Source organism: Saccopteryx leptura, chromosome 1 (assembly GCF_036850995.1).
Source record: "Saccopteryx leptura isolate mSacLep1 chromosome 1, mSacLep1_pri_phased_curated, whole genome shotgun sequence".
NCBI lineage: Eukaryota > Metazoa > Chordata > Mammalia > Chiroptera > Emballonuridae > Saccopteryx > Saccopteryx leptura.
Genome location: NC_089503.1, coordinates 120,099,322 through 120,121,388, shown reverse-complemented (window position 1 = coordinate 120,121,388; position 22,067 = coordinate 120,099,322). Strand labels below are relative to the sequence as shown.

The window sequence follows — 22,067 nt, the reverse complement described above, 5'->3', positions numbered from 1 at the left end:
CTAAGCTTAAATTTTAAAAAGGAAAAAAAAAAAGGGGTGTTCACCTCATCCAGTATTCTAGATGTTCATGTGGCAAATACAAACACCTCACTGCAGAGGTGTGATACCCCTGGAGCAAGGGCCGTGACATCTATGAGATATGCAACTGCTTCTCAGATTAGCAGAATTGGGACTGTCTCAGGTATTTGGGCATAACTTTGGTTTGGTGTCTCTACTTATCTTTAATACATTTTTTTTTCTTTTACAGAGACAGAGCGAGAGTCAGAGATAGGGACAGACAGACAGGAACGGAGAGAGATGAGAAGCATCAATCGTCAGTTTTTCGTTGCGGCACCTTAGTTGTTCATTGATTGCTTTCTCATATATGCCTTGACTGCAGGCCTTCAGCAGACTGAGTAACCCCTTGCTCAAGCTCGTGACCTTGGGTCCAAACTGGTGAGCTTTGCTCAAACCAGATGACCCCGCACTCAAGCTGGCGACCTCGGAGTCTCAAACCTGGGTCCTCCGCATCTCAGACCATCGCTCTATCACTGCGCCACCACCTGGTCAGGCAATACATATTTTTATCTCTGTAAACATGTGGTTGGGTTGGAGTTACGTTTGTTTCTGTGCTTACTGAGCAGCTGTACTATGCAAATCACAACTGGGCCTGACAACCAATTTACTGTGCACAACTTTCCTGACTCAAGCAAATGGGCATTAGGCATCCAACAGAATGCGGCGCCGGCCGCGCCCTCACCTCCCCGGCTGTGGTGTGGGAGTTAATGGTGATCTTGCAGGAGCCTCCACCGTGGCAGTACACCATGGACGTCATCTCCTGCCTGTGGATCAGAGCTTCTAGTTCATCTCGGGAAGGCACAAACTCTCTGCATTTGGTTTTCTTAAGAGATTCATAAATGAAGAGGGCGTATTTTTCCATCTCGGTTCCTGGAAACTGCTCCCGTATCCTAGGAGACAAACACTAAGTGTTAATTGCTAGACGGAGGCTGGCCGGCGGCTGGGCGCCTCGAGGTGTTGGGTAGGCACCACGTGGCACAGGGGGTGAACACCAGTTACTGCCCAGCAGGAGCCCACTTCGGCCTGCGCAGGTCCAGTGTAAATACAGAACGGAAACAACGAAACAAAACCAAAGCCGACACTAACTGCGAGCAGCTTTCTCCTCCACAGTGCTGTTACATTGGGGAGAGCTCGCTCCCACTGTCCTATGAAAACTGCTTTTCCATACTTAGTCAGAATCTGAGCCAGACTGTTTCTACCACTGTTTGATCTGGAATAAGTAAGTTCTGAGGTTTTCTTATTTACCTACGATTGTAGTGATTAAGGCATCCAATGTCCTACACATTAAAAATACTACACTGAAAGTGACCAGGTCCCTGAAACAGCCTTACGTGGCTCAGCGAGAACACTGATGTCTGCATTCATTCTGTGGGCTTCCCTAAGCGACCCGCCACATCTGACCCGCTCTTGGGGCCTGCTGGTCGGGGTCCTCTTTATCTGAACGACAACCCAGCGCACCACCTCTGCGAACAGCTATGCCCAGGCCGCCTCATATTTTCTTGATAAAAAATAACTTATTTTTAAGTTACAGTACACATCAATATTACATTAGTTTCAGGTGTACAGCATACTGGTTAGACATTTATATACCTTACAAAGTGAGCCCCTCACAAGTCTGGTGCCCAACCGGCACGGTACATAGTTATCACAATATTGACTATATTCCCTAGGCTGTCTGTTACATCCCCGTGACAATTCTGTAACTGCCAATCTGTACTTCTCAATCCCTTCACCTCTCCCCCTCCCCAGACCCGTCTCCCCTCCGACAGCTGTCAGTTTGTTCTCCATATCTATGAGTCTGGCCCAGTTTTGTTTGTTTATTTTGTTTTCCGGATTCCACGTGTAAGTGAAATCGCACGGTACTTGTCTCCAGCTCGTACCTTTTCAGGTGGAACTTGAGGTACTTGAGGATGCCCCGGCTGGGCAGGAAGGTGCAGCTCAGGCACGTCAGGATCTGCCAGCTGCACAGGTTGCCCGCGCTGCCCGGCTGCGGCACCTTGTTGGTCTGCTTGATGAGCTGGCAGTACAACTCGTCTCGCAGTGGGCGCAGGTCGTGCCCCGTCTGCAGGATGCCCTGGATTATGGGGATGGGATCGGACATGGATTCCAGCTGCTGGAGGGAATTGAAGATCTTGATGGCTTCATCCTGAAGGGTGGTGTAGCCTTTGTCCTTGAGCACTAGGAAAAGCAAACCAACACAAGTCACACAAGGGGGTCAAAGAAGGTGCGATCAGATAAGAGGAAGGGACCAGGACAGGCAGCTACTTCCTGTCGCAGTGCCCACCACGGTCCCTGTACCTTTGAATCAGCTGGAAAAGCTGTCAAAACACAGAGAGGCAAGTTATGCTACGTAAGTCATAACTGTTCATAGAACTCACTGTTTTGTTATGTAACGCAACTATTTCACTGTCCGAAATTCTTACTTAAAAGTTGGTCTGTTGCCAACTGGTTCCATAACTGGGACCCCAAGACTGTGAAGAATGTTCTCTAGGATATTATGGCAACTCTCAGTGCATGAGAGGACTGGCCTTTCTTGACTCCCTTTACAATTTTTTCCTTTAGTACAAGAGGCCTTGCATCTCTACAATGAACAAATGCTAGGACACCAGAGCTAAAGAGAGGATGGGAAACAGAGCCAGCATCTGGAGTCCAGGCTGAACTGACTTACAGTTGAGATTGATGTCTCCGTAGGGCAGGGGCAGGAGCGGGGAGTGCAGGGGGTGGTGCGTGTGGCGGAGGATGGGGTTCCGCTTGTAAATCTGCTCCACCACGTCCGAGTTCAGCCAGTTCTCCTTGAAAATAAAGGAGCCATTAGAGAAAGCAAGTGAACATATGGTCAAAGACTTATATGCATCTATGTTCTACACACAAATATTTTTCCAAAGTCTGAGCTATCCAACAAAAGGAACGGTGGTGGAAATCCAGCATTGATAATTACAAGCACAAAGAAACCCACAACCTACATCAGAAAATGAATCACAATTACACGCTATTCTGACACGGCTCTTTCTCTTCAATTTCATATTCATGTATTTTCCCATGTTATGTAAGTTTCCCCTGAAATTATATTACTTAAAACATTAATGTAAAGTTCTCTTGCTAATTATTTAGCCATCAATCATTTAGCCAAACCATGCACTTTTATCTGTAATTCATTTAAAAATCCACTTTGCCAGTTCTTTAATTTGTCTTTTGTCTTCTCCCTGTACCTGAATGCTACAGGTACAGTGAGACTGTCTTTCTATGTGCTTGCCTGCTCTGCCACTCCCGAAATTCAGAGAGCCTCTCACAGAAATTCATCATGTATATGGATGGCCCTAAAATGTTACTATGGGATGCGAAAAAGCCAGTTACTTTTATAACTTTAAATAGACTAGAGTTGGAAGAGAGGCAATGAATCGCCCTATCTTGGTCATTTCATTTCCACTATAAAACCTTTTTAATAACACCCGACTAAAAGTAGGAAAAAAAAACTTTACTTAAAAATGTATAGACTTATTATTTAGGGCAACTTGTCTGAAAGGCATTGTTTCATTCTTTGAAAAATTCTATTATTGTTTTCATATCTGATTTCAAATTAATTACAGAACGTAAGAACAGACATGGCTTTGAAGAGAAAGCTGAGCTGCTATGTGCATTTTTTACTCCTATTTCTTTCTTTTTTTATTTTTAATTTTTTAATTTTTCTGAAGCTGGAAACGGGGAGGCAGTCAGACAGATTCCCGCATGCGCCTGACTGGGATCCACCCAGCACGCCCACCGGGGGCGATGCTCTGCCCATCTGGGGCATTGGTCTGTTGCAACCAAAGCCATTCCAGCGCCTGAGGCAGAGACCATAGAGCCATCCCCAGCGCCCGGGCCATCTTTGCTCCAATGGAGCCTCGGCTGCAGGAGGGGAAGAGAGAGACAGAGAGGAAGGAGAGGGAGAGGGGTGGAGAAGCAGATGGGCGCGTCTCCTGTGTGCCCTGGCTGGGAATCGAACCCGGGACTCCTGCATGCTAGGCCAACACTCTACCACTGAGCAAACCAGCCAGGGCCTTTTTACTCCTATTTCAAAAGAAAGCTTCAAAAAAATATTTTGAAGGCTAGAAATAAAATTATTAGCACCCAGCGCCCTGGGTTCCTAGAAAGCTTTGCAGTCTTGTAGAATGAGTTACTTGGTGGAATTTAGCTTCAAATTCCCAGAAAACATCACTTTGGCATCAAGGGACCAACTTGAACTTGGTGGGAAATTACATACTACTGACATATGAGACTCTTCCCCACCTTTGCAAAGGACGAGTCTGCCTTCAGGATCCAATTAGCTGATGTCCTTTGATGCACATCAGTAAATACCTGTCTCACTACCATCTGGAATCAGCTCCAGCCCTTTCCTTTGTATTGGGAATCTGTCTGCATGGATAACATGGAGGAACAGCAGGAAAAAAAACTCCTTTGGCCCTGCTCTGCATCAGGCACCGACCAGCAAGGTAGCTCTGCAACCAGAACATCCCACGTCCATTTCCTTTCCTGGAAAATGAGTGCAGTAATCCTCGTGCTCAACTGCCATTTAATTGTAAGTTTGTTCATTCAACACACATTCAGCAACTCATCTTCAGAAACAGGAAATTACAATTTAACATGCTCAATGTTGGTTTGTGAGTTTGAGGCCCTTGGTACAGATTCCAAGTTTTCTAAACCAATCTGGGCCCTTTGTGAATCCACCTGTGCAGTCTAGAAACTATACACAGTCAAGAGTAAAGTTATTTTGTTACACCCCGAAGGTCCTCCTTCCCAGGGCTGAAGTCGGACCTTTGGCATAGCATGTCATCACCAATGCGATGCATGCCCCACCCTTGTGATGGGGAACCTCACTCCAAACCACAGACCATTGTCCCTCTGCCCTCAGAACCCAACAATCGGGTCTGCCTCAGCAGCAACATCAAATACCTCCCGAGAGATAAAATATTTTTGTATAAAATTTCAGCTAAAATCTTGCATTCAGATTCTTAACAGCAGGAATCACACACAATAAATTTAATAAAAGTTAAATTTTGATGACAGAACAAAAAGGAGTGTGACTAATGTTGACACCTTGGTGTGCCAAGTGTGGCATAGGAGCTGCTATGAACCACTCCAGTGAGCCTGGAGCCATCTTACCTTGATGTCCTGAATCAGCTGTTGGGTGGGGGTGTCAATGGGGGCCTTGGTGTCGGTCACATTTTGAATGGCACTGGACCACCTGGTGGCCTCATTGAGCAGCTTAGTGTACAGCCTATAGCAGTGCTTGCGTCCATACACGGTGACATTCCAGTAGCCTGGAACAGATGCATCACACACACGTCAGCGTTAACCTCTGGACCAAGGCAATGTTCTTGTACCAGAGTCCCAGGAGTCCAGCCCCGTCAAAACCTCTGTTATCTCTACTTGAGCCCCTTCAGTTACTTAACTCAATAAATACTTGCTGAATCTGTACGGGTGCCTCACTCGGCACTGGGTGTCGAGGTACCCAAAAGACATGAGGAGTTTCCAGTTGAGAGAGAAAGACAAATCTAAAATAATACACCCAGAATTAAATGTATAAATTGTAACATTTGCACTGGAAGAACAACAGGTGGAAGGAAACTCCAGTCCCTTTCAAGGCTCTGGGACGAGAGTGAAAGCTGCCCACAGCCTCCTCCTTCTCACTTCCTGCTGCTCTTCTTCCTTTCTTAGACTCTCCCCTGAAAACGCTTACACGAAGTAAGCACTTTATGTGTCCAAAACAAACTATAATTTGGAATAGAGTAACTACATTAAAAACATACAAATCTTTTTTTGAATGGAATAGCTATGTTTTTTTAAAAAGCACAAAATCACAACCAGCTGCAAAAATCAAAATACATCGAGACATCTTTTGTAACACTGAAAAAAAACAAAAACTAACCTACACTCTTTATTTAAGTTACATTCACAGACAGAATTTCTCATTTTTAGGTTGCGTTATGACTGTCCTGGTACAATGATGAAAAAGATGAAACATAAGCATAGAAAAGTAAAGATTCTTATAGGACAATCGTCTGTTTACATGTTATTGTCCTTAGAAGACTCTTTCTGCTGCAACTCAATAAATCAAGACCAATTTACGTGGTCCGGCCATTTTAACCCTTTTCATCTCCTGGAACACATAAACTAATTACTAACATTCTGCAGCACACTTAAAAAAAATGTACTTTTTTGCCAATCTGACAAAAAAAGGGCATAATTTTGATTCATTCACACAAGATGGCCATTGTATGGATTGTACCCTTTTTTTTTTTTTAATTTAACAATCTAAGGGAAAAGAGGTCAACACATTCCAACTAAAGAGTAAGGTTATTATTATTATTATTATTATTGTATTTTTCTGAAGTAAAAAGCAGGGAAGGCAGAGAGACAGACTCCCACATGCACCCGACCAGGATCCACCCAGCATGCCCACCAGGGGGCGATGCTCTGCCCATCTGGGGCATTGCTCCTCTGAGGCCATCCTAGCACCTGAAGTGGAGGCCATGGAGCTATCGTCAGCATCTGGGCCAACTTTGCTCCAATGGAGCCTTGGCTGTAGGAGGGGGAGAGAGAGAGAGAGAGAAAGTAGAGGGGGAAGGGTGGAGAAGCAAATGGGCGCTTCCCCTCTGTGCCCAGACTGGGAATCAAACCCAGGACTTCCACACACTGGGCTGATGCTCTACCACTGAGCTAGCTAGCTAGCTAGCTAGCTGGCCAGGGCCAAGAGTCAGGTTATTGAGAGTTTTAAAAGTTCTTGCTGTTCACTAGTTGAAAACTGCTGCTATGATTTAAACAGTAAGTGCTGATATAAATAACCACAGACAGCCTCAGCCTCAAAAGATCAGCCAACCAGAAAAGAACTTCTTTTTGAGGAGAGAGGTGCACACACTTGGTAGAAACCTCATTTCTTTGCTCAAAGCAGACCCACTCTTTGTGATTTGATGCACGCTGTTTTGGGCCCAGTTTGCCATGGGCACGTGGCCCTGGTTACCTGTCTCTTTGAAAACCTTCTCATCCGGAGGGACTACCGAGCAGAGGCTATTGAGGACCAGGGTGCCCAATTTCAGAGCATTCTTCTCCGAGCTCTTGTAGTAATCCAAGGAATTGTGGGTTAGCACAAACCACCGCTTTTTCAGTTTCAGCGAGGACATCTTTGGGCTGTTTTTGACTTCTTTGTGTAACCACCCTGAGAGGAAGATTTAAGTGCAAATCAAAAACCATACAGAGAAATACCAGATACCAAGTCATAATTTGCGTGATGCTTACACATGGGTCATGTTCCTACAGACTTGCTAGGAATGACCACGATCATTCCCTATTCCATATTTTTAGCAACTTAAAAAGTCAAAATGACTGGGAAAAGCCCGTCAAATGGAAGCACTGCAGATCTCCACGCCAATGCAAACAGGAATCCATGAAAAAGGAAAGCAAGGGGGGCAGTCACCTCTGACGATAAACTCCTGGCCCTCCACGCGGGTGTCGCCCTTGGACCTCTGCAGCAGCGTTATCCAGTGGTGCATCTCCTCGGGCGTGTCGGCGTTGCAGTGCAGCACCCGGTTGGCCGTGATGATCACAAACGAATTGGGCCTGAGCGACAGGGCGAGAAGGAAGCAAGAGCCTCTTAGCAAGACTGCGAGCCTCGCCTTTGTCTGAACCAAGACCGAATGCCGTTCTCTGGCTGGGCTCTTTGGGGCACAGGGATAAAACCTGGACGTGCTTCCGTATTTTATGGTAAGGGTGGCAAACCTTGCTCATTTCTGCAGGATTTATTTTATGCATCATTAACCTGTAAACTTGGAGCGACACATTCTGAAGGCCCTGGAAGGGAAAACATTTCTCCATGCAAAACTTTCCAGATGCAACTCGGTCCCAGGAAGGCTAAATAAGGTGACCGTGGGGGAAAATTTAGTTTTGATGCCTCTCCAAAGTAAGTTTCTTTCTGCCGCTGGGCACCGCCTTGGATAATATTTCTGTGGGTCAGTAATGAAATGTCAGACACTAGTAATAGAAGAAGACCAATAAACAGGTGTAAATGGAATATCTTACACACTTCATTATGTCTGGTGCAAAATGGCACCAGGGCCCATGTCTTCAAAGCAATCTAACAAAGGCTCATTTCCCAGTTAGGGATAACAGAATAATGGAAATTTCCTTTTCTTTCCCTCAATTCCTTGAGCCTCTCAGGCCCTTGGCTCATACTAATTCCTCTATCTAACCACTTCAGCAAGTGACTGAACGCTCTCTTACAAGTTCACTGTAGTAAAGTGCAGCAGAAGTTCAAGGGAAAAGAAGGAAGACTAAGAAGAAGGTAGATGGAAAGAAATAGGTGCTCCTTAAAAATAAAGATTTTTCTTCTTTTTTTTTGTATTTTTCTGAAGCTGGAAACGGGGAGAGACAGTCAGACAGACTCCCGCATGCGCCCGACCAGGATCTACCCAGCATGCCCACCAGGGGGCGATGCTCTGCCCCTCCAGGGCGTCGCTCTGTCGCGACCAGAGCCACTCTAGCGCCTGGGGCAGAGGCCAAGGAGCCATCCCCAGCACCCGGGCCATCCTTGCTCCAATGGAGCCTTGGCTGCAGGAGGGGAAGAGAGAGACAGAGAGGAAGGAGGGGGTGGGGGTGGAGAAGCAAATGGGCGCTTCCCCTATGTGCCCTGGCGGGGAATCGAACCCAGGTCCCCCGCACGCCAGGCCGATGCTCTACCACTGAGCCAACCGGCCAGGGCAAGATTTTTCTATAGTTGGAAGAGGAGAAAGGCAGGCAGCTGAGGGAGAGACAGCCTGAGCAGAGATGGAAAATTCTTAGTGTGGTTCATCACATGCCCTGCCCGCTGCAGCGAAGGGATCAGGAGAACAAAGACACAGGTGAGGTAGGAACGCGACCGTCAGAGTAAGAATCTGGGCTTTGATTACTGACCTAACACACGTGTTAAAGGTTCCCGAGCCAGGTGTAGGAAGGTACAGGCTGCCGGCCAGAAACAACTGGTCTATGGTGAAGAACAGCCTTCATCAACAGTGGGGTGGACGGTAACTCTAAAACTCTAATGATGCCCAGGAGATACTAGTTTTGTTGTCGATTTGAATACACTTCTATATGCTTTCTAAAACTGTTACTGGAGGTAGGAGCCAGTCTGATTCTGACTCAGAATTCACAAGTAGCAAAGAAAAACAGAGGTGATAAAGACAAAGGTGCCCGGGGATAGGGCTTCTGAGACCATCTCTAAGATGATTCCCCTTCAGAACACAAACCAAAAGCATGCTACTTTAAGGGTACAGATAAGGTAGAAATGTCAAGGAAAATAAATGTGTATGGTTTAATTTATTCAATACTCCATATATAAATTGTATCAAAATCTTCTGAATTTGTTACAAAGTTTAGAAAGGGGAACTACACCCTTTCTGGAGTACTGTTTTCCTAAATAGGTAGTTTCCTCCTGCATGAATCCAGAGTCTGTGCTGTCTCCAAATAAAGAATATTTCTGACACGTGTTCTTCATTTTTTTAACTGCCTAAAACAGGTTTCCACAGTCTCCCCCAGCACTCCAAAGAGACCCAGAGAGAAAAACTTCAAATGATACAAAACTGGGTACCAAGACGAAGACTCTGGATCACTGAGGTTGACCAGGTGGGAACATGTAGCTCAGGGACTTTTCACAGCCCAGTGAACAGGAAAGTGGCCCAGAAGCAGAGAGAGCTGTGAGTGCGCACAGGTAATCGATTACTTTTGTTAAGAGTCACATCTGAGCCTGACCAGGCCGTGGCGCAATGGACAGAGCATTGGACTAGGATGCAGAGGACCCAAGTTCGAAACCCCAAGGTTGCTGGCTTCAGCGCGGGCTCATCCAACTTGAGCGTGGGATCGCTGGCTTGAGCGTGGGATCATAGACATGACCCCATAGTTGCTGGCTTGAGCCCAAGGTCACTCACTCTGCTGTAGCACCGAGTGAAGGTACTATAAGGAGCCGCAATGAAGAACTGATGCTTCTCATTTCTCTCCCTTCCTGTCTGTCCCTAACTGTCCCTCTTTCTATCTCTCTCTCTCTTTTTCTGTCTCACACACACACACACAAAGTCACATCTGAACTCACCTATCGGGACTGTCAGAGGCGCACACGGAGTCAATCAGCCCCACGTCCAAAGTGCCCTGGAACAGAGTGGAAAGGAGACAGCATGAGAGAGCCATTCAAGTGCCCGCGCCTTAGCTCACTACTCCCAGGTCAGGACCCTCTAAACAGCAGACACAAAGGCTCCTTGTTGTGTTAACTGCAAAATAATAGCTATCTGAGAAAGGTATTTAGTGAGTACAGACATTCTCCAGACGGGACAGAAAATATTATAAATTAATCCTTCTATCTTTTCCTTAAAACACCTAGTGAGGAATGTTTATAAACTTCAATAGTACAAATGTTCTGATTGGGACCATGAGCCATCATTAAATTGCATACTTATTCTGCTAAGAAACTTTAATATTAAGTTTTCCTCATGAAAAAATAAAACTTTATTTTTAAAATATGATTTTTACAGCCCTGTATATGTGTCTGGGATAGAGAGACAACAGATATAATTTAGAATTCAACAAGGCCTTTGAAAAAAAGTGTAAAGAGCTCTCATGATTTAGTAAAACTTGCGATTTTTTTTGTTTTTTCGTTCTTTTAATGGTTTGAGGCAAGAAAACTGGAACCTATTGCTGCTTCTATAACTTAGGCTGTTTTTCTATATTTTTAACCAAAATATTCCTGTTTTCCTCTTTAATTACAGCACTGTTTTTTGTTTGTTTGTTTGTTTTTAAGAAAAGGCTGTCTAGAAATTCGCAGCTCCCTCGCCCCTCTCTGGAAGTCACCCGACCCCCACCGATGCTCACGCACCACGGCGTTCTGCGGGTTGGCTTGCTCATCGTGCATCTCCCGAATCTCCTGGTCCGTGGACGCGTGGACCTGACTCAGCACGCTGAACCACTGGCTGTGGGGAGGAGAGAGTGACTGTCAGCAGTGGCCAACCTCTGGATTTACAAAACAGCACTGCCCTTCTCCACAGACAAAGAAAACGACTGTCCCCTGAGCCACTCTGCTTTCAATCCGCCTGCACACCAGGGGTAAATGATGGTTTTCTACTACCAAGAAGCAAAGTTAAAAGAAACAGCCAAAGCACTTTAAGTAGCATGTGTTGTAATTTCAGATCACTGGAAGACCTTTCCTCCAAGTCCCAGAGACCTTTATAGACATTTAATAATGATGCGGAGTTCTTAGAGCAGCTGGCAGGAGCATTGCAATCTTCAAGTTCAACTTCAAAACACTTCCACGAAGGAGCTTTCTTGAAGATATTATTTAAAACCTGGGAACACCAGCACCTTTCCATTTTTGAAAAGTAAATTGCACGGTAAGAAGGCCAATGATGTAGGAGTGCCTCCTCAGAACGGCCACTTGAAGTCTGTTTTCCCTACTCACCCCCAGCTCGGGGTTTCCAACCACCTGGAAGAATTTCTACTGAAGTGAAGAAAACCACAGGAGAGCTGGAATAGAAAACAACTGCTTGAAGTAGAAAATGGAAATTTATTTTGATCAGAGCATTCTTCTGTCTTCACTTCAGAAGGGTTTTCTCACTCTTACCAGAATCAGATAACAAAGGAAAATATGTGAACCTCAGAAAAGCCAAGCAGACAAAAGGTCATGACGTAACTAAAAACTCAGTATGTGTTTGAGGAAAGTGATCACGAACATCCATCCACCCATTTATCCAACGTTTATTAAGCAACTACAATATGTGAGTGGTACCAAACGTAAGAGACACTAGGACATCCTCCTCCTACAGGGGGCTAATAGTACTAGAATTATCAGGGCACCCCTGGGTAAAGTATATGATTATCTAACCATTATGCTGTACATCTAAAATACAAAATAATATTGAATGTAAACTGTAATTTTTTTAAAAAAAGGACATTTATACACACTCCTACTATGTAGGGCAGAGGAGAAAGTACTTAATGCATATGGCTATTTAAGTAAAAAAGTAATACCTATAGGTAAAGAGAAGTCGTGTAAGTTACTTATAGTAAAGCACTAAAATCTATCTCCTGTGATTCTGAAGGAGAAAAATGTGACCAAGAGCTTGAAAATACTCAACATACACACGCTGAGGGAGACGAGGGAAACTTCTAACGTGAATTTGCTACATTAACTCAAGTTAACCCAAAGGCAAGAAAGACTTCAGTCACTGCTCTGCTTCGTGCGGAAGCTCAACAGTATCCAAGGTTAAACACTAAGAACACACACATGCAGGATGTGGGCCACGGGGATCACCCACACACACAGAAATGCAATCTGCTGCACTTTCAATCTGTGCAGGTGACACCCTGAACTCCTAAATTAAGACTACCTTGGAATCTGAAAAGGAATTTTTAAAAGTGTGATCCATTGGCCAGGGGGAAAAGTCCTTGGCTGAAATATTCCAAGTGTAAAATTTACTAGAACCACAAAACAGACAGGACTGCTGCTGAAAGCTAAGCCTGTAATTCAGCTGAAAAGCTGTGGGCATTTCCTGGACCTCAAAAAAAAAAAAAAAAAAAAAAAAATCACATGTCGTCTTAGGAGTCCCAGACAGAATGATGGAGCTATAATTCCAAGTTTGCTTGTTTTCCAAGTTTGTGCCATAATTTATGGATCTCAGCAAGGCTGCAGGTTTTCTCATGGGAAGAATTATTTTCTTTGCTCTTAATGTTGCTTACCATGGTGTTGTATCAACTCAGAAGCATTCAAAGGGCAGGGGCAACAAAAGACCCGGAGAACTCACTAGAAGATTCTAATGATTTCTGAGCTGAAAAGGGAAGAATATAGGCTAAAGGATGCTACCTTCATAAAGCAGAAGGCATTCTCTGGCATTGCTCAGAGTGGATGACATAACTCTACAGACTCCAAGTAGTGGGAAGCACTTTAGAACATGGTCCGAAACCCAGTACATTCTCGGAATGTTAACTCTCTTCCATATTATGGAATTCTCCAACACCAAGCCCTCACACACCTTCCAAAGGTCAGAGCACTCCCATTTGTTTAAGCAGCCAGTGGCTACTGCTCCTGCCTTTCTGATCCTTCAGCAAACACAGGCTGCTCCCTTTCACAGCTCAGAAGCTTCTGGAGGAAGGGGAGCTTCCAGCTGTGTGCAGCTGCACAGTTTACATCCTCTGCTGGTGACAATAAAAGCCTGAGCAGGGATGACAAGGGGTCTGGTGGGAGGGGCGCGAACTGGAAATCCTGAACTGTGTGCCACATGTGGACAGATCTGCCCAGTAAAGAATTCCCCAGGAGACAAGGGCATCGATTTCTTATGACTCCCAGTCCTTCAACCAGCCTAACAGAAAGGCCCAACTTTTCAGAGCCAGGCTTATGAGGTGATTGATCTGGGTGATGCCCAGGTCTGTGCAGCAGGGATGTGGGTACGATGAGGTCGAGCACAGCGCCTCACCTGGCATCTTCTGGGGATTCGGCGATCAGGTGGAAGGTCCTGTCGGCCATAATGATATCAATCCCGTTCTCTTTACTGGTGTTATCTATTATCTCCCTGGGGAAAGAAAAAAACACCAAAGGCAAATCAGGAACACAGAATTCTTAATAATAAGTGAGAAAAGCAATTTTACCCAACTGATGATTGAGTTGGAAACTAACTGAAAAATCAGACTTACTTCAGCCTTTTTTTTTTTCTAGAAATGATGAAGATCATTATGACCTCTAGGGGGAGTCACACTTCTCTGCCCTGTGCAGAGAGAGGCCATGCTGGCCAGGCCAGGCCATGCTCTGACCCAGAAGGCTAGGGGCAGCGGCTCTCACTCCACTCTACCCTCCCTGTAGTTCCTCTCACGGCTCTTCAATGGAAGGGCCTCTACAGGGTCGTAGTCAGGCAGAGTTCTTTCCTAGCTCATCACAGCTTCCCTGGCGGTTTAAGGCTTTGGCCGACACCTCTGCAATGCTCAACCTGACACCATCACATTATTTCCATCTGGGGATTTGGGGTGCAGAGCAGGATTTGAGTTTCTGATCTCAAAAGCATCTGAGTCTCATCCCAACACTCTCTAAAACAACCCTGGAGGTTTAAAGTCGATGGACCGAGTTAACAACATCCAGACAAAACACCAGCAGAGCAGAGATTGGTATTTGATGAAGGATCTTGGGGATAAAGCCAGCTTGCTTTGACAAGTGAAACAGTACACCTGTTCACAGTAAAGCCTTAACTTTACACCTACAAAACTTAATAGTCCAACCAGTTAGAAAAATGAATGCATAGTCTTATGGCTAGAATTACTGAGACGATAAAATTATTAAACAAAAAAATAAAATGATGTGACTTTATAGAGCGGTCTGGGATGCCTTCTCCGAGTGGCAGGGGAGAGGGGAGCAAGGAAGAGGGACCAACCAAGTGTCTGGTAACGGAGCGTCTAGAGCAGATCATCATCCCCACGTATAGCTGCGCAGCCCAGGTCACCCAGACTAGCCTCTGCCTCCCAGAAACTCAGTCAGTAGCCTGTGTGTTGAGGGGGTAAGACTGTGATCTGCTAAAAGGCCACGGTTCTGACCCCCGGGAATGTTCAGAAACACAGGCGGGGGCTCTCTGTGGGTGGGACCCAGGGGCTTGCATCTGTGGAAAGCTTCCTTGGGGGTGTGATGATGTTATCAGGACCACAGGAAACAATAAATGTAGTCTGGAAGCTACAAGATAAATGAAGCAGCATCTTCAATAGTAGATAATAACGGGAGAAAAGGGGGAATTTATAAATTAAGGGACTTGAGAGATCTGTCAACTGACTAAAAATTACGAACCCTATTGGGATTCTGATGTAAAGAAATAAACCAGCCTGACCAGGTGGTGGCGCAGTGGATAGAGCATTGGACTGGGATGCAGAAGGACCCAGGTTCGAGACCCTGAGGTCGCCAGCTTGAGCAAAAAGCTCACCAGCTTGGACCCAAGGTTGCTGGCTCCAGCAAGGGGTTACTCGGTCTGCTGAAGGTCCGCGGTCAAGGCACATATGAGAAAGCAATCAATGAACAACTAAGAAGTCGCAATGCGCAATGAAAAACTAATGATTGATGCTTCTCATCTCTCTCCGTTCCTGTCTGTCTGTCCCTGTCTATCTCTGCCTCTATAAAAAATAAAATAAAATAAAATAAACCAGCCCAAACCAGTAAGAATATGAGCACCTTCATTTACAAGACAAGTGGAAAAATTTAAACAATGATTTGAGTTTGGATGATAAGGAGTTAATATTAGTTTTTAAAATGTTATAACAACATTGTGGTTATATATTAAGAGAGTCTTAATCTTCAAGTGTATATTAAAATATTTACAGATGACATTATACGATGTCAGGGACTTGCTTTAAAGAATGTGGTTTGTAGGGGAGCAGTGTGGGTGGAGTTATGAAACACTAGGGCCATGGTGGGTAACTGCTAAAAGCTGGGTAGTGAGTCCATAGATTTCATTACATTCTTCTACCTACTCTTGCATGTGATTGAAATTTTCTATAATTAAATATTTTGAAATACAAAATAAAAATTCTTAAATTTAACCTTAATTAAAAATTTTTTCTGCTGGAGATAAAGAAAGAAACAGGCAGGAAGGGAGAGAGATGAGAAGCACCAACTCATAGTTGCGGCACCTTAGCTGTTCATTGATTGCTTTCTCATATATATATGTGCCTGAGTGTGGGCTCAGCTGAGCCAATGACCCCTTGCTCAAACCAGAGACCTTGGGGTCATGTCTATGATCCCATGCACAAGCCAGTGACCTGGCGCTCAAGCTGGCAACCCTGGGGTTTTGAACCTCAGTCCTCAATGTCCCAGGCTGGTGCTCTATCCACTAAGCCACCGCCTAATCAGGCGAAAAAAATCTTAATGTGGTGAAACCCTAATAACTCATTGCCTTTCCTCTAGAGACATGGTAGAAATGGCTAAGAGCTAACATCTCCTTCACTCTAAAATTTCTGTAAAGCACCCGAAGAATAGGCCTTATTAAGCAGCAGAGTGAGCTGTGAAAGGAACATACATCAATATACACTAGTGTAATTGAACACCATGACTCACACCTCACATGTGCTCTCCCAGTCTCTGCCCTGCCCCGTGGGGTAAATAAAGAGGACTACCTGGTCTCCAGGCTGAGGGAAGACTGCGTGGGGCAAAGAGCTGTGTCATCTGTGAAAACTTTGTGAGGGATTCAGATTCAAATCCCCCCAAACTCACTCTTACAGAGAAAGCATGGGCTCCAAAAATGAACCAACCACGAAGCCAGCCCAGAAAAGTCCAATACTCTGCCATCTGCTCTTCGTTATTTGCCTATAAATATGAAAAATACCTCCCTCTCCCTGTTTAACTTTCTACTTTTTAATGGATAATTTCCTAAAGTTGATTGTGTTGGCTGAATAAAATCAATGCCATTTTTAGGTCTCATGGTTTCAGGAGTTCATTAGATCTCTCAAAGCTTATCTTACCAGTTTTCTGCATACATGTGTTCAAGAAAAGAGGAGCATGGCTACAGGTTATGTCAAAACAAGTTTGATGCTTAGTATCAAACATCCAGCTGCCCCTAATTCCAACAATTTTCTGAAAACCTTACTTAATTTTGAACAAAAATAACTGGTCCACAAATGTTTTGTTTCTATAACAGTATTACAGCAAAAGGAGTCATGTTGGGTTCAAAGACTAGTTCTGTTTTTCTCACTGCTGAGAATGCAGATGGCTATATAGCCAACATCGGTAGAAGACAAATGATTCATTTCAAAATATACCTCATGGGTGGAGGGTCATCAACAAGTACAAAAATAATCGGTAAAGGTGGTTAAAAGGCACAAATTCCCTGTTATAAAATAAATAAATCACGGGGATGTAATGCACAACACGAGGGCTATAGTCAATAATACTGTGTTGCATATTTGAAAGTTACTAAGAAAGATCTTAAAATTTTTAGCCACGGGGGAATACAGTGTAACTGCATGGTGATCATTATTTTGCAGTATACACAAATACCAAATTTCCATCTGTACATCTGAAACTAATATAATGTCATGTGTCAATTGTATCTCTAAAAACAAGACAAAGCAAAACAAAACAAAAACACCTCCAGATTGGCAGTCAGTTCCTAATGTAGCAATCTGTTGCTACAGCTGGGAGTGTGTAAGAATTAAAAGTGGTATGTTGATCCATAAAAGGATGATAATAAGATTCTCAACCAGTCATTCAACATTCAAACCATTATTCGTGAAAACAACCAATCACATCTCCAATGGACTAGTTATATGGCCAACCAGCATCTTACAAACGAGAGCTAGATGTTTGAATGTAACCACTGAAGGTCAGCTATTCATAGATGAGGTCATTATCCTAATTTCCTTTTTATTTTTAAATTTTTTATTGATTGATTTTAGAAAGAGAGGAGAGAGAAAGGGAGGGAGGGAGGGAGGGAGGGAGGGAGGGAGGGAGGGAGGGAGGGAGGGATGAGAGAAACATAGATCTGTTCTTGTATGTACCCCGACTAAGGATCAAACTGGCAACCTCTGTTCTTTGGGTTGATGTTGTAACCAAACAAGCTATCTGGACAGGGCTATCCTAGTTTCTAATAATTCATTTCACTTAAGTGAATGATTAGGACTCACACAACACCTACTACAGTCCACTGCTTCCAAGAACTAGCACCAGCTAGCTTTGCAGACATCAACACATGATCAAGCCATCCCAAAACAACACCCAACTGGGCCACGTCCAAGGTTCATTAACCTACTTGGCCGTCCGGACTTCTACGGTGCCCTTGAGTTTCTCTTCGCTGTCATTTTCAAAGTACATCAGCTTGGACTGTCGCAGGACGAACCAGCGCTTCTTCCAGTTCCTCCTGGAGAGTGTGGAGGAGCCACCGCCTTTTTTGTGGAGCCAGCCTTGCTTGAGGGCCTCCTGCTTGGAGCGGAACCACAGGAAGGTCTCATCCTTGAGGACGCACCAGCGGCGTTTCCAGGAGTTCATTAAGCCACCTGTTTCCCCCAATATTGGGTACAGAGGGGTTTAAGAAAAAAGTCAGTCAAATCAGATGACAATATCAGTAGAAGGTGTTAAGGTTCAGCCTGTCCTTAATTTTGCCTTAAGTGACCTGCCCCCAGACACCCATCAATGAAGGGGGATAGCACTGTCAGATGGATATTACATTAGCTTGAGTGGCTAGATAATATAAGATGTTCTCCCTTCCTTGTACTGAATGAACAATCTAAACCTGCAGTGAGTCAAGGGCCATGGGGCAAGAACTCTTTCTGTATACCTTCAAATGTCCCAGGGGGGAAATTAGTTTTAAATGGTTCAAAGTTTACACATGCTTTCCTTATTTGATCAACGAAACATGACTTATCAGTACCTTTGTAGTTTAGCAATAAACTTAACATACATACATAGTAAAATAAGCTTTTCTGGATAAACAGTTTTTCAAAAAAATAAAGTAACATCATGTGAAAATGGTTCATATGTATAAGGTATATTATGATTTAGAATATGAAACAAAGAAAGACTCCAAAATAAAAAAAATCTGAGACGTTAACTATAACTTATTCAGTGGGAAACCATTTTTTTTGGTTGAAATTAGACAAGGAGACAAAAATATACAGATATCTTTTACGAGATAAAAAAATATTTCTAAAACCTTTCTAGCAGGACAGCTTTTTTCTTAGTATTTTAAATTTTTCAAGGATATATCATCACCATCATTCAAAAAGCTGTTCTAATGTATCCACTGAAGAATATAATCTACTTCAATAACTTATTATAAAAGGTCCAGTTATTTTTTGACCAGCCAGTAATAAAAGGGACACTTAAGTGTGGATATTGAAAGTATATTAAAAAATACTTTCCTTTTATGGATCAGAAATAAATTTAAACAAAAGATCTCAGATTAATTTCTTCAACGATTAAAATCTAAACCTCACATTGGAACAACTAAAGCAATGACAACATTGGTTTGTGTTTGATTTGCAAAGTGCACTTGCTTTGTTGAACAATACAAACTGTAGCCCTTTTTTGTATCTAAAGCACTGGTAGTCAACCTGGTCCCTACCGCCCACTAGTGGGTATTCCAGCTTTCATGGTAGGCGGTAGTGGAGCAACCAATAAATAAATAAAAAGATAGATTTAACTATAGTAAGTTGTTTTATAAAGATTTATTCTGCCAAACTTAGCGAAAATCCGACATAAAGTACTTGGTAAGTAATTATTATAATATGCTTTAACTTGCTGTAACTCTGCTATATAAATTTTATAAAGTAAAGTTACTTCCCTACTTTATAAATTACCATTACTGTGGAACCGGTGGGCAGCTAGAAAATTTTACTACTAACAGATACAAAAGTGGGCGGTAGGTATAGAAAGGTTGACTACCCCTGATCTAAAGCATTGATTGCTCATCTAACTGAAATAAGCCTCTGTGATCACATCAAGCTCCAGAGCTGTTTGTTGTTTCCTAAAAAATGACCAACTTGCCAAGGACTACCAGAAATGTTTCTTCCCTTTTTGATTTCTGACTTTAATCTGCATTTCTCGCTAGAAATAACACAACTGAAAACTGGAGGCAGACAACACCAAGCCTAGACTCAACCAGCTCTACAAACAATACACCCAAACACACAGACATAATGAGAAGACAGAGAAGTGCAATTCAAATGAAACTACAAGAGAAACCTCCAGGAAATGAACTGATGATATGGAAATAACCAAACTTCCAGATGCAGAGTTTAAAATAATGATTGTAAGGATGCTTAGGGATCTTAGAACAACGGATGGTCATTATAAAAACCTAAATAAAGAAATAGCAAGCATAACAAAGGACACTGAAATATTAAAAAAGAATCAATCGGAGATGACAAATACAATATCAGAAATGAAGACCACAATGGAAGGAATTAAAAAAAAAACAGGATGGATGAAGCTGAGGATTGAATCAGTGAGTTGGAGGACAAGTTGAACGAAGGCATGGAAGCAGAGAAGAAAAAAGAAAAGAGATTCAAAATGTCTGAGAAAACTCTTAAGAGAGTTCAGTGACAACATGAAGAGAAATAACATCCACATCATAGGGGTTCCTGAAGAAGAAGAGAAAGAACAAGGGATAGAGACTTTGTTCAAACATATCATAGCTGAAAACTTCCCTCAATTAAGTCAGGAAAACATCTCACATGTTCAGGAAGCACAGAGAACTCCATTAAGGAGAAACCCAAAGAAATCAACACCAAGACACATCATAATTAAAATACCAAAGCTAAGCGATAAAGAGAAAATATTAAAAGCTGCTAGAGAAAAAAAGACTATCACTTACAAAGGAGCCCCCATAAGGATGACATCAGACTTCTCAACAGAAACACTTGAGGCCAGAAGGGAATGGCAAGAAATATTCAAAGTAATGCAGAACAAGAACCTACAATCAAGACTACTTTATCCAGCAAGGCTAATCACTTAAAATTGAAGGAGAAATAAAAAGCTTCCCAGACAAAAAAAAACCTCAAGGAATTCATTACAACCAAACCAATGTTGCAGGAAACATTAAGGGGCCTGTTGTAAACAGATTAAAGTGGGGAAAGAATATAGCAAAAAAGGAATACAGCTTTAAAGAATAAAATGGCAATAAACAACTACATATCAATAATAACCTTAAATGTAAATGGATTAAATGATCCAATCAAAAGACATAGGGTAACTGCATGGATAAGAAAACAGGACCCGTACATATGCTATCTACCAGAGACACACCTTAAAACAAAAGAAGCACGTAGACTGAAGTTAAAGGATAGAAAAAAATATTTCATGCAAATGGAAATGATAAAACAGTTGGTGTAGCAATACTTATATCAGACAAAATGGACTTTAAAACAAGACTATAGTAAGAGATAAAGAAGGCCACTACATAATGATAAAGGGAGCAATCCAACAGGATGATATAACCATTATAAATATCTATGCACCTAATATAGGAGCACCTAAATATATAAAGCAGACTTTGATGGATATAAAGGGAGAGATCAACAGCAATACTATAATAGTAGGGGATTTCAATACCCTACTAACATCACTAGATAGATCCTCAAGAAAGAAAATTGGCCCTGGCCAGTTGGCTCAGCGGTAGAGCGTCGGCCTGGCGTGCGGGGGACCCGGGTTCGATTCTCAGCCAGGGCACATAGGAGAAGTGCCCATTTGCTTCTCCCCCCCCCCACCCCCTCCTTCCTCTCTGTCTCTCTCTTCCCCTCCCACAGCCAAGGCTCAATTGGAGCAAAGATGGCCCGGGCGCTGGGGATGGCTCCTCGGCCTCTGCCCCAGGCGCTAGAGTGGCTCTGGTCGTGGCAGAGCGACGCCCTGGAGGGGCAGAGAATCGCCCCCTGGTGGGCAGATCGTCGCCCCTGGTGGGTGTACCGGGTGGATCTCGGTCGGCGCATGCGGGAGTCTGTCTGACTGTCTCTCCCCGTTTCCAGCTTCAGGAAAAAAAAAAAAAAAAAAAAAGAAAGAAAATTAACAAAGAAACAACAGACTTAAAGGACACACTAGATCAGGGGTCTCAAACTCAACTCAGCATGTGGGCCGCAGAGCAAGATCACAGCCGTTCGGCAGGCCGCACTAGGTCTACAAAAGGCAACTGTTACGCAACACTTTTCTCACTGCAGTTGAAAACAAAAAAAAATCAGTACAACAAGCACAATCGTACATGCAGTTTACTCAGTGTCACAAAACGACCAGAAACTGTAGTTCGCATCACAACTGCTGTTAACTAAGCTAATATCTAGCTAGGATGCTAGAGAAATGAAAAATACAAGTAGGCCCCTAGGCTTACTTAATTTTATCCAAAATATTTTGAACTTCGTGGATTAGTCTGCGGGCCGCACAAAATTGTTCGGTGGGCCGCGAGTTTGAGACCCCTGCACTAGATCAACTGGATTTAACAGATATCTTCCGAAACTTTCACCTTAAAGCAGCAGAATATACATTTTTTTCAAGTGCTCATGGTACATTCTCTATG

At 43.4% G+C, this 22,067-nt stretch overlaps 1 protein-coding gene across 3 annotated transcripts in view; it reads right to left on the bottom strand.

The window, feature by feature from the left end:
* Window positions 1-22,067, bottom strand: part of MYO10 (myosin X) — a 224,426-nt gene that overhangs the window by 7,425 nt on the left and 194,934 nt on the right. For all 3 annotated transcript variants that reach the window (XM_066374157.1, XM_066374163.1, XM_066374170.1), the window contains exons 26-35: window positions 17,817-18,060; window positions 13,518-13,613; window positions 10,928-11,021; window positions 10,151-10,206; window positions 7,508-7,650; window positions 7,055-7,249; window positions 5,197-5,354; window positions 2,726-2,849; window positions 1,938-2,235; window positions 740-947 (exon numbers count right to left, since the gene is read on the bottom strand). In XM_066374157.1, coding sequence (XP_066230254.1) covers window positions 740-947; window positions 1,938-2,235; window positions 2,726-2,849; window positions 5,197-5,354; window positions 7,055-7,249; window positions 7,508-7,650; window positions 10,151-10,206; window positions 10,928-11,021; window positions 13,518-13,613; window positions 17,817-18,060 — 1,616 coding nt within the window. The remainder of the gene's footprint in view (window positions 1-739; window positions 948-1,937; window positions 2,236-2,725; window positions 2,850-5,196; window positions 5,355-7,054; window positions 7,250-7,507; window positions 7,651-10,150; window positions 10,207-10,927; window positions 11,022-13,517; window positions 13,614-17,816; window positions 18,061-22,067) is intronic.